Here is a 13,194-nt window from a genome sequence, read left to right as displayed (position 1 = left end):
CCTGTATTTAAAATGGGGCTTTCTGCTTCAGTTTTACATGCAGGATCACCACTGACTCCCTTTACATGCACTCCCCTGCCCTTCTCCCCATATCTGAGGTTTCCATTATCTTTCATTGATCTCACTCCTCTCCTTGCCGCTTTAAAGCTTTTCATGGAGGAAACTGAAGTGGAACACAACAGGGTAATTTGATAGCTCCTTATCTGCAATCTATTTAAAAACAGAACAAAGGGCATATACTGCAGGAGGGTCACGGCGTCATGTAAAGAGCCCAGAAACGTCCGTGAAGGAGCAATCTCAGTTGCAAGATAAAAGCTCTGTGTGATGAAGCCTTTAGATTCGATGGGGACTGCAGTCAGTATCAAAACCTTTTCTCATCAAGAAGTCTGCACACTGTATTTTAAACTTTTTTTTAATGAAGTAACATATATTGGATCTATTATATAAATACTGATTTTGTATTATGAAAATTTGCTGTGTTAGCAGTGAAAAAGTTAAAAATAGTTTTTCAATTAACATATAAAGCTCTTCCCACTGGACTCCACTTTTCTTTATAGTTGGCTCTGATGTACTCCATAACAACACGAAAATACTTCTTTCCAGTGTCTGTTTACAGAGACATTTGTCTAAGGAGGTGAGGTTCAAAGAGTTCTTTCTGTACACTTTGAGAATTCTTCAAGTCTGAATGGCTGTTTGAACAACATTTTGTAAAACAATATTTTAAAAATAACAGTAATTTTGGATGCAATAATAATATTGAGTATCATTTGTCTCTGAGGATATGTTTATATTCTACGCTTAGGTTTCTGTTAAATGCTGCATACAGATGTTTAACACACATCTGGATCACATTCCACATGGCATGCATTTACTTCTGGAACTACAAGGTCTGCAGATCCATACTTATCTAAGTTCCACTGAACTCAATAGGACTTCTGAGTTGACAAGCATAGGATTCTATTGTTGTATGTATGTGATTAACTGTGCAATCCAATGCATGTTTACTCAGAAAAAGACATAATGTATTCAATGGGGTTTATTCCCTTGTAAGTGTGCGAAGAATTGCAGCCTAAATTTTAAAAAGGCAAACTAAATAATGTGTAAAGATACATACTAATCATTATTGTACTAGAACATACAGTGACTGCAGTTACCATTTGTTTCTAAAATAAGATAGTAAAACCACATATTTGGAAGTAATGCATTTTACAGAGCAATTGTATACATGTCTACTCAGAAGTGCCATTGAGTTCAATGGGGTTTACTCCTAGGTAAGGGGGTATAGGATTGCAGCCTTAATCATTAATTGTTTAGTATCTTCTTGTCGGTACTAGAAAGATATGTGCCATCCAAGTAAAAATACATAACATCTATCATCTAAATTTCAGTTACCCAATACCCAGTGATATTTGAATTCATTATGTCCTTTACATAGATATATACTTTGTATGCTACATAGAATTCCCATACATCTTAATTCTGTTTACCCAAATGTTTCCCAGATCTTTCTAATAAATGTGACTGTACTTTAATGGCATAATCCAGCTAAGGTGATTTGCTGTGGGAAACAGGTTTCCACTTGCAAGGAGCAGAGAAGGCTACTGCCAGGAAAGGGGAGGCACATCCAGAATTCAACATACTAATCTTGTGTTTCTGCAATATGTGCTAAACAGATGATCGGTACTGTCAGCTCTGATATGTTTGATGGAGAAAAGGGAGGCCTGGGTTGAGTCCAACATTTGCTTTCCTCTCACTCAATAAATGATTTGCACTTTCACTGGGGAGAACAGAATCCTAGAATACAACAGCAGTTTCACAGTTTTCTGACATCCTCAAATGTCTTTGGATCACATCTTTTATGTTTATATACACTATATACACATACTATATACACTATACCTTTTAATACCTGGCTCTTATACATATTTACTTGAACAGAACATTCTTTTCTTGTTAGCAGACTTGGGGCCAAACTACATATGACACATGAGATCTGTGATTGGATCGCCTGACTTTTAAAAAAATGCACAAGTAGCTATGGGTGGGCCTGGATTAGGTTGAGAATGTTTTTCTGGGGAGTTCAGGCCTTTGTTTTTACTCCATTTCCCTGATTAAAATCCTCCACCCTCCAAAAGTTCCTATTAGCCCTGCCTAGGGAAAAATACAGATATAATACAGCTATTAGTAGGGCTAATAGTTTCAGGGAAGCAATTTCGATTGGAAAAATGGCATGGGACAAAGAAGAATGGCTAAACTCCAGCCTTGCCCAGTGTCCTAATCCAATTCAGGCTTCCCCATGTACTTCTATCTTATTTTAAAGTTGGGAGATCCAGTCACGCATTTCCTGCATCACATAGTTTGGTCCTCGGTTGTGCCATGAAGTCTTGTAGGAGAGACTGCACTGTGCTTTTTTCCTGTGCCTGTTTCTGGTTTGTTCCCTGGCCTGCAAGCGGTTCTCTGCTTTGTCATTCTTGACAGTCCCATCACTTCTTTTCTCTCTGCACTTGCCTTTTGACCTTCGCTTGCCTCCCTAACCTATACTTATGCTTCATCCCTCAATCAGATACTTCACCAACCATCTCACTACAAAGGCCTGACTCTGAGATCCAGGTCCTTCTCCTCTCCCACAAGAAAACCTGCTGCCTGTTGGTATCCTCCAATTTGGACAAATGGAATTTCCCTATATCTCTCTTGTGCATTTGGTGAGAGCTGAATCTTGTTCTAGAAAGGTCACCTCTCATTTGATAAGGCCATGCGATCACCTGCCGAAATATAGACATTTCGTTGTCTTTAAATTAATGTCCACTGTGTGCAAACGTATGTGTGTATGTTTAAAAAAAGCAATTTATCTCATCAACACAATGTTATTGTTTTAAAATTAATAAAAACAAAGATTAATGTATTTCACATTTCCTATGTGTTTTTAGTGACATGTTTAAATAGCCAGACAGTGATTAGCTTTCCTCATTAGTCTGTTCTCAGTGGATCCCATATGCAGTTTAAGGTTGTATTTAATGTCTATTTATAAACAACTACAGGTCAAATCCCCTCTAGCACACCTCTGGAATAAGTTGCCATCAGGGGTCCACCAGGCCCCATCACTGCAGGTTTTTAAGAGGGCCCTGAAAACTTATTCCTTGCTACTTTACTCTGGCCTTCCCTTGATTATGTTTTATTGGACTGGGTTGTAGTGGATATTGTGTGTTGTAGGTTTTGTTTTATACTAATGTTTGTTGTTTCTTAGAATGTTTGCTGCTGTTGCTGTTTTTACTGTTTTTATTCCCGCATTGGTTTTTATTATGTGCATTTTTCTGTTGTATGCCTCCTTGGGAGGGCTCCTGTCCTGAAAGGCAGCCAAGAAATATTTTAAATAATAAATAAAAAAATATTACATAGCCTGCATGAAAAGAGAGTCCCCTGTCAGGGTGCATACAGCTATATATAATTTGAACTTGTTCTGGAAGCATACTCACTTAAATTTGTTCTCTCTCAAATCAAGCTCAGGGGAAAATGGTACTGTGTGTTTACAGAAGAAGCTGGCTGAGTACAGTGTTGAATGGCTGGACACCTGTGACGTCACTAACCCATCTACTTCCTGAAGCTGTTTTTCAATGTTAAAAACCCCTGCCTTTTACTTTTCTTTAAAGGGCAGGATGAATGTACATTTAATTGAATACATGTACATGTGGAACTTAAGAAAAATGTGGATAATCTGCTTGAAGAATGGAGAGAGGCACAAGATAGAAAGAATACTGTAACAGTGTTCAATTCATTGGCCAGTATGTCTGTCAAATACACTATAAAGATGGGGGCAAGTTGGGCCTGAGCTATGGGAGAAAAATAACCGACTTGTATGGACATATGCACCCTTCACATACTTTACTGTGACAAACCCTGAAAGTAGCATTAACCATTTTGATCTGCTAATAATAGCATTAAGCAATGCATGTGTTTGTTCCAACTGGGTCAAGCTTTTCTTGCTGTAGGGCCAAGATTTTGCTTATGACCCAACAGCCAATATTTAATAATTGAATATATATGTTTTAAGATGAAATTATAGCACTGGTAGAAAAAGCTATGGATTTTTACATTCCTATTTATTTTTTTATATTCAAACATACTTTTAAAATGCCCCATTTCTTACTGTATTTACATCCACATTGGCTTAATTGGAACTATTCCCATAATCATGCAAATAGGATTTAGCTTTATTAAAGTAAAGACCTTTGAATGCACTGGTTCCAGGCTTGTAGTAGTGGGGGGTCACAGGGTACTATTTTTGCAGATGGGTCCCAGCCAGCTCCCCTCCACTTTCCCAGTGGTGAGCCAGCGAGGGAGGGAGCAACTGTGCGCGCCAGCCCCGTTGGCCCTGCTGTTCTTCCCCCTTGGCTGGGGCATCCCGAAAGTAGGGATGTACGAAAGTCACTTACCTTTCCTCGGATTATGTTCATGGTGGGGGGGGAGGCGTTCCGTCCCTTCCCCCGGAATCCTCGACAGAGGGGGGAGGCAATCCGGTCCTCCCCCCCCGGAATCCTTGACGGCCGGCTATGCTCCGCGGAGCAGCCAGCCAGGCCCAGGCCAGAGCTGTCCACAGCCGGATTTCTGGCCGTGGAGGGCTCTGGGTAAAAAAACCAAAACAACGCGTACGTAAATGGCGGTGGCTACGGCCGCCACCATTTGCGTTCCTTATTTTTCGCCGTCTTAGTCTACGTAAATATTTACGTAGACTATTACGGCGAAAATAAAGGGGAACGCAAATAGCGTAGTGGGCGCTATTTGCGTCCCTTTTTGATTCGCCGTTACGGCGAATCAAAAAGGGACGCAAATAGCGCCCACTACGCTATTTGCGTTCCCCTTTATTTTCGCCGTAATAGTCTACGTAAATATTTACGTAGAGTAAGACGGCGAAAAATAAGGAACGGAAATGGCGGTGGCTGTAGCCGCCGCCATTTGCGTACGCGGTTTTTTTTTTAAACCGGTATGTGATAGGCTACGTAAGTCTTTACGTAGCCTATCACGTCTCTGTAAAAAACAAACAAAAAACCCCGACAAGACTGCTAATGGCAGCGACGGCAGCCGGTTGGAAGACCAGCCGCCACAGCAGCCGCAGCCGGAGCCGCCACCGCCCGGAACATCCACCCCAGGTAAATCTTGTCCCGGGGGGATCCGCGGGGGGGGGGGGGCGGCAGGCCGTTCCGCCACAGATTTCGGGGGGCCAAATGCACTGGCCTTCGGCCTCACCGAAATCCGTGGCGGAATTCTCTGACATCCCTACCCGAAAGTGAGAGGGAGAAGGAAACGGGGGCACGAGGAGGAGAGGACGAGGCACCGCCGCTGCTGCCTGGCTGCGTTTAGCTGAGCTCGTCCTGCTACACGCTGGGTAGAGGCAGCTGCAGCTGCGCAAGCGCGATGAGCATGGCTTCCCCACCTGAGGTAAGATCGTGGCCTCCAGTGACAGCTTCTGAGGGAGGCGGGAGAGTTTTAGGGGTGGTGTCTGAAGCCTAGTCAGGGAGAACCTGCTCGGTGGCGGTGGAGGAGAAAAAGGTGAGGTAAAAGTGAGCTCGTAAGTGGGAAGGGGGCTAAATTTCTCAGTCTGGTGAGCGAGATCACATTTGGGAGGAAGACAGTGTGTGTCTGTCTGTGGAGTGCATGGTATAGCCCTTCTTGTATGGGCAGCATAGCACTGCCTCAAATAATAATTAAAAAACCTCCGTACCGTGTAGAGCTATTAGGCAGAATGAAGTGGTAGACTGAGAGGAGGTGCTAGAATTTTTTTGCTTGGCTTCTACGCTGTGCTTTCCATATCTATTCAGAAGTAAGCCCAATGAGTCAATGGGACTTACTCCCAGGTAAGTGTGTATAAGATTGCAGCTTAAATGGCATTGTTTACTAGCTCCTTTAAAATGGAGAACGTTATGCTATTTTTTAAAATGCTGTTTATTTTTTGCAGTGTTTTTAATAGTTTTTAATGTATTTGTTTTTATGTTCTGTTTTAATTAATATTTTGTTTTTAATCTGTATTTTATTATCAGCTGTATTGAGCACCATTTTGGGCAGAAAGGTGGAATATAAATTAAATAAATAAACAATAAATAAACAATGGGGAGGAAATATCCAAGTGTTTTCCAATTTAGCAATCTGTGACCAAGTCAATTGAAAGGGGTCAATTGAAAGGGTTTTTTTCTGTCTGAATCTCTGACCCAGCCTTTAAGATACAATCCAATGCATGCTTAGACAGAAAAAAGTCCAACTTCCCCTGTGGTTTGACTGCAGCGTCAGGTCCCCAGAGGTATACTGCCTCTGCATATGGAGGTTCAACATCACCATCATGGCCAATAACTACTGATGTCATGTATTCGTGCTTTTATTCATGTATTCATCATACATGAATAAAAGCTGCCAATGAGAGTGGCCATCACCACATCTTTATGCCATGGAATTCTGTATGTTAATTGGGCATGGCTGTTTGTTGTTTTCTTTTGCAAATCACTTGCACTCATTGTATGATAAGAATATGTTATATGGAAGAGGGGGTGAGATTTTGTTTTTCCTGTTAACTATCCTTGGTGCAAGCAGTGTTATTGGGAGGCAGGGTAGTACCCCTGATCATAAGAGGCAGGGTACCTCTGTTTGCCACCAGAACCTGGGGTCCAGCAGGAAGGGATGGCTTTCTCCATCTTGCCCTGTTTGTGAGCTTCCTGGTGGCATGTGGTTGGCACTGATGGACACATGGTTCTACATTATTACTTTACACATACCAAGGATGAGAAGTAAAATGAAGATTGCAATCCTACCCACAGTTAAATGAGAGCAACCCCATTTAATTCAATGAGACTTCTGAGTAAACAGGAATAGCACTGATTTGCATTAAGCAAAGATAATTGGGAGAAATAATGGCTTAGAGATAAAGTGAGTGAAAGCTCATTTTTACTGCATAATTGTACAAGGTTGTATAATCTTAGAAAGGGGCATGGCTGTGAGGGGTGTGTCTGTGAGGGGACCCCGCACTTCTTTGCCACTACACTACTGACTGGTTCTTAGAGGGTTGGACAATTCTTTCTCAACTAATTATTCTTCCTAGTCACAGGAAGCTATGCCCATCTGAGGGGGTATAGGCTGGCATTGCTGTGGTTGAGGGAAGGAATAGTAGAGGTTTTTTTAAATTGCTGGAGATGTGTGTTCCAGCACAGGAAAGAATGAATTCACAGTCTCTTGGGAGTGAGGGGACATTTTGGTCAAAAGTAGACTGCTGTGAGTTAGCAGGGTGGGTCTTCTGGCTTGCTTGGCAGTGATGTCACAGGCAGCATTCAATAATTTCCTATGAAATTTGTGCAATCACCATATCCCCAGCAAAACACATGTCATAGTTTTTCTTACTGGGAAAAACCCTGTTTTCCAGCATCTATATTTAATGATCTGACTGCTGGGAAACAGCAACTTCCAAGAATGGCAGCAGTTCTGGGATACATTGGGGTGGGGGTGAGAGGGATCAGTGAGAGGTTTTCCCTGTTCCTTAGAAAACCATGGTGTCTGGAAAAGCCCTATATTAAATTCTTCCAGTTTGTGTAAGGGGCAACAGTACAGTTCTATAAAGTGTTCCATTCACATATGTCTTTATCTGAGCGATCTTAATGCAAGTCAGTATACATAGTAGATAAATGGGTGACTCTAACCCACATATTTAAAGTATTGTTCAACATACACTCATTTGGCAACCTATTTCTTTCACAGTTCCTCATCTATAAATAACAGTGACACATTTAATGGGGTTATTCTGAGGATGGATGAGACAAAGATTACAAAATGGCTATGCAAATGATTATTAATAAATGTCACAGGGAACTGTAAGGACTCCGCTGTGTTTTCCAGTACAAAGGGAGCTAAGAGTGCAGTACACATCTGCATATTTATATTATTTTTAGAGATTTCAATTTTTGTATAGAAACAAGTTTGACAAGAAGAGCAAACTATGGTGTTCCTGAAGATATGCTAAAACTCAGTTTATGACTAAAGTATGGTCCTCTGGATAGTGAGATTCAGACATGGGTTGAGAACCAGTGTGGTGCAGTAGTTAGAGTGTCAGACTGGGAGTGAGGAGACCAAGATTCAGGTTCCCACTCAGACATGTGGCTCACTGGGTGACCATGGGCCCATCACTCCCTCAGCCTAATAACTCTCATGGATTATGGTGAGAATAAAAAGGAGAGAAATCATGTATGCCACATTGAGCTATTTTGGAGGAAAGGCTATATATAAATGTAATAAATAAATCTGATTTCAGTCATTGACCCAGTTCAAAATGATCTCACAAAATTGAAAGATTTTTAGATGACAGGCAAAATGCCCTCCTGAAAGAGCACCAGAAGGAGGAGGTTTCTAACAAAGGGCAAGAGACAAGTGTGGAAGAATGTGACACACAGCACCAGGAGAATCAGAATACATTCAGGGCCACTGGAACACAGATGGTGTCATCTGGAAGGTTTGGTCTTATAGACTATGGCCTGCAATACCAAAATGAATCACTCCTTGCAGAAGATGGGATGTACCCCATGGGGACCGGGAAAAATTTGTCTTCTAAGAGCCTCACAAACTTGATCAAAAGGGCTTTAAAATAACTCCTGTAGGGAAGGATGGCAAAAGCCCAGAATAAAACATCTAATACATTTTTGAGTTGCCTTATGTCAACTCCATCTCTCAAAAGGTGGAAGAAGGAACAAGGGGGTCTGTTGTCCTGGACCTAATCCTGACCAGCAGAACCTGGTTGATGAAGTCGATCCACAGCTGGTTAAGCAATATTAGCCAATGAGTGCTCAGTTATGGCTCTGTGTCAACCTGGTGCAGGCCCATAGCCAGGAATAGGCTATGAGGGGCCTACCCCCCAATTTTCTCTGCCCCCCCATTTTTTTTTTAAAAAAGGTAAAGATAAAAGTGTCCCCAACCAATCATGTCTGACTCTAGGGTGTGGTGCTCATCTCCATTTCTAAGCCGAAGAGCCAGCGCTCTCCGAAGACGCTTCCGTGGTCATGTGGCTGGCATGACTGAACACCGAGGTGCACGGAACGCTGTTACCTTTCCTGCCGAAGCGGTACCTATTTATCTACTTGCAATTTCTTGCTTTTGAACTGCTAAGTTGGCAGAAGCTGGGACTGAAGACGGGAGCTCACTCCGTCACGCAGCACTCGGGTCTCGAACTGCTGTCCTGCCGACCTTCCAGTCTGCAGTTCAGCGTCTTAACCACTAAGCCGCAAACAATTAAAAAGCCTTTTACAATTTTGTCTTTAAAAGGCCTGCAAGCCAGATGAACTGCTCTCCTACTTCCCCCACCCCCCATCTCTTAGGCTGGCTATGGGCCTGATCGGGTGTGGAGTTCCACTGGGCTGGGTCCTAGGTCCTGTGCTGTTCAACACTTTATAAATGACTTGGAAGAGGGTGTAGGAGGAATACCTATCAAATTAACAGATGACACAAAGCTGGGAAGGATGGCTAACACCACTGAAACAGAATCAGGAAAGTTACACTGTAAATATGATGTGCTGGTAAAATGGCAGTTACTTTGGAGGACAGAGCTGAAGATGGGGTGTCAGCAGGTGCAAGTGGTCTGAAGACTGAGCAGCTGCTGGACTGAACTGAAGACTTCAGGAGAAGCCTGGTGAACAGCCTTGAAGGTTCCAGGTGGAAGTCAAACCTGACCAGAAAGAAGCCTGCCTTTCAAGCCCTTATTGTTAGGCCTGTGAGTTAACTGGGGTGGAGCTTGACAGAGCAATTGGCTTAAGGTTGGTTAGGGATAGGAACTGGGGCTTCTAACACCTGTTTGGTGGAAAAAGTAAATGTATAGAAACCCTGTTTAAAACTAGCAACAACATTCATAAACAATCCACTTTCTTGTTTGATTTCTTTTCAATAAAATACTAGTATCTTTGTTTACGTTTCTGGTTCCTCTGATCTGTTTTGTCTCATGCAGAATGGTCGCTACCTTAGGGGGAAAAGTGTATTTTAAATAAAGGGGTGTAGTTTAATGGTGGCAGCGGAAGTGAGGAGAAGGATTGCCCAGTGGTGAAGGGTGATTCTCCACATTTGGGGTGGGATTGCACTAGTGTAGAGGTCCCCACCCTAAGGTGAGGTTCTCCTCAGGGGCACAATCCTTCCCACTGCCAGTGAGACTGGGCACACAGAAGGGAACTGGCAAGGGGATCAAAGGAGCCTTCTTCTTCCCTTCTCATTCCAATCCTTACAGTGCACTACAGAGGACTCTGATGAGAATAAGGCTCAGGACACTTCCTCAGGGAAGAGGCATCACTACCTTATTCCAGGCCCTCCCAGCTGGAGGGAGCCCTGCCATCACCCTCAGATTCAGAGGATAAGTTCCCTGCAGTACCTCCATCTCTCCAGCCTCACAGAAATCAAAGACTACAAAATAAGGCAAGGACTGTTTAATGATCTAGTCAGGTCCTGAGGAAGGGGTGTGTGGAGTCAGCCACACTATAGTTTTGTCAGCTTAGATAAGATTGCAGTTGGGTTTAGCTCCCTGCTGAGATGACATCTTCCTATAGCTACCTTAGTAGGAGAGAGTGTCAGACAGAAGGGCTCACTTGGAGGTGTCCAACTCCTGTTTTTGTCTGCCCTCTACATGACAGCTTTCACCTTGACTGGCCTACCTTAACCAGACTCTACCTGCCTTGACTGAGGGGCTGAAAACTCAGTAGTAGAGTTCATGCTTTGCATACAAAGGTCGTGATTCAATCTGTGATATCTTTAGATAGGGCAGGAAAAATTCTTGCCTGAAACCCTGGAGAGCTGCTGCCACAGTCAGTGTCAACAATCCTAGGCTAGATGGGACCAGTGGTTTGATTCAATATAAGGCAGCTTCATATGTTCTTCTACAAACCTCAAGTGCCTGTGGAACAGGATGCTGGGTGTACATGCATTACAGTGTGCTAGCCATCAATAATGATGATGATGATGGTGATATTTATATTCCTCTCTTCTTCTAAAAGTATACAGAACAACATAATCAGGAGGCCTGGGTGTACCTTCCATATACTTATCTAACCATTCTTCACCTCTCAAGGGCTCTGTTCTGCAAGTTCCCCATAGTGTGTGTGTGCGTGCGTGTGTGTGTGAGAGAGAGAGAGAGATTGCGCGCATGCGCAAGCACTTTAGGACAGGGGTGGGAAACTTGTGGTCCTACAGATTTTTGGCATACAACTCTCATCAGCCCTAGCCAGCATAGCTAATTGTGAGGGCTGATAGGAGTTGTAGGTTAGGCAAAAACATCTGGAAAGCTACAAGTTGCCCACCGCTGCTTTAGGAAAAGGGTTAAGCACCCCTCTGTCTTAACATTCTCCACTGGAATGCTCTTCCCAGAGAGGCTTGCCTGGTGTGCATGTTCTGGTCTTTCTGGTGCCAGGTGAAGACTTTCTTATTCTCCAAGGCATTTTAAGAAGTATCTTTCGTGCTTTTAGCACTCTATTCTGTTGCTGGTTTATGCTGCTGTAATGGTTTTATTCTTTGCTGATGGTTTTATCTTGGTTTTATTCTCTGTGTGTTTTTTTTGTTGTTGTTTTCATTTTTGTACTGTAGGTTTTTAATGTATTTTACACTGTCCAGAGAAATTTGGTTATTGTATGATTTAAAAGTACAGTAAATAAATAAAAGTTACTCAGTCAAGTATTTTTAATCCAGAAAAGCTGCTTTCAGAGGAGCAATTGGGTTTGGAGAAGTGGCAGCAGGGTATATGCATGTGCCGCCCTTTCCCTTTCTGCTGTTTCCCCACTCCAAATCACCTCTCAGAGGATTTTGTCCCTGCTAAGTTCCAAATGTGAATTTAAAATTCCATGGAGGCAAACTCTGCTGGTTTCCCATTTAAGAACAGCCAACAGGACAATGTTACATGCATCTAGTTGGTCCTAACTGATGATAAACAGTTATGTGCTACAAAATGTGACGCAACAGACTTAATCATAATTTTATCACACAATATGAACTGATAAAAGGAACAACTATGGAAGTAAGAATTGTTCTGAGATCAACAGAAAACAGTAGGCCCTATATGTTACTGCAGTATACTGGAAGGTGAAAATCTTTCCTTTAGACATTTATACACCAATGTACAGTGATCTTGGACTCCAAAGGTATTTGATAGGAAACATACCTGATTTTTTCAGTAACTCTATTTTCTTCATATGTTGTTGTATGAGATTCTTTATTGTAAGGAGATCTATGTACCTCTGGTTTTTCTTTGGCCATTGGGAAGTAGTAAACAGGAAAATGGGGATGTTCTGGGTCATTATCATCTGTAGAATGCAAAAGATATAAAAGCATTTATTATTCAGAAAACTCTCCCCATATTTTAAGCAAAATAATCCAGATGGAGTTACATCTGCAAATTGTATAGTAACTAGGTAAAGTGGAAATACCACCTCATCAAATCATAGATGGTGTATGAAAGTATAGCATTTTTTAAAACCTATTATAAACATTACTGATGCACATGTTTTATGTCATAGTCCCTGAAAAGATTATCCAAGCAGGATCATCAGTAAACATGGGAAGAATCAGTAAAATGATGGAGAATGAAAAACATCCTTGCTGTTACTTATTTTTTCAGTTAGACTGTAGTAATTGACATGAATTAGTAAGTCATGAAAAACTTCATAAAACTATGTTCACAAAATAATTGAGTTTGTGACCCTCCAACACTTGGAATACTATTGCTGTTCAACAGCACACAACAAATGTAACATAACCTTTATAATTTGAAAATTGACTGTGGAACGTTCTTAAATTATTCACCTATTCGTATACTCTTATTGAATTACTGGAAAGGAATGGTTTAATTTACACCAAAAGACTGAAAAATTCCCCAGCAGCATCTTTAACACACTATATACTCTAGTTAATTGTCTACTGACATTTTCCCCCAAACATGCTCTTCTCTTAATGTTGATCCTGTGAACAAACATGAAGATATATCTTGTTTACCAAAATGTGAATATGATGCATGCTCATTCATCATGCTTTCTGCCCTATTTTTCTTTCTGGCATCTCTGGACGCTTTCCAATTCATCAAGAATTGTCTTTCCATTTCTTTTATTTCTTTTCCATCAAGGGATTCTGAGAGGAAAATTTTGTTACATATAAGTAAAAAAAAAGCTAGGTAACCCTGGGTTATCCAATTCTTTCCTAGATGTAGCG

At 41.8% G+C, this 13,194-nt stretch overlaps 1 protein-coding gene across 5 annotated transcripts in view; it reads right to left on the bottom strand.

The window, feature by feature from the left end:
- Positions 1 to 395: 395 nt before the first annotated feature.
- The window catches only part of PPP1R42 (protein phosphatase 1 regulatory subunit 42), a 29,766-nt gene continuing 16,967 nt past the window's right edge, over positions 396 to 13,194 (bottom strand). For 2 of the 5 annotated variants that reach the window (XM_084849369.1, XM_084849370.1), the window contains exons 7-8: positions 12,152 to 12,293; positions 396 to 689 (exon numbers count right to left, since the gene is read on the bottom strand). In XM_084849369.1, coding sequence (XP_084705495.1) covers positions 611 to 689; positions 12,152 to 12,293 — 221 coding nt within the window. In that variant the 3' untranslated portion in view covers positions 396 to 610. Of the gene's footprint in view, positions 690 to 12,046; positions 12,294 to 12,981; positions 13,114 to 13,194 lie in introns of those variants that run through there. The other 3 variants (XM_084849366.1, XM_084849367.1, XM_084849368.1) reach the window with 3 other exon arrangements.

Source organism: Heloderma suspectum, chromosome 4 (assembly GCF_057233095.1).
Source record: "Heloderma suspectum isolate Gila_16-S chromosome 4, 16-S_ref, whole genome shotgun sequence".
Classification (NCBI taxonomy): Eukaryota; Metazoa; Chordata; class Lepidosauria; order Squamata; family Helodermatidae; genus Heloderma; species Heloderma suspectum.
Note: the sequence above shows the minus strand (reverse complement) of the source record. Positions and strands in the feature narration are given on the sequence as shown.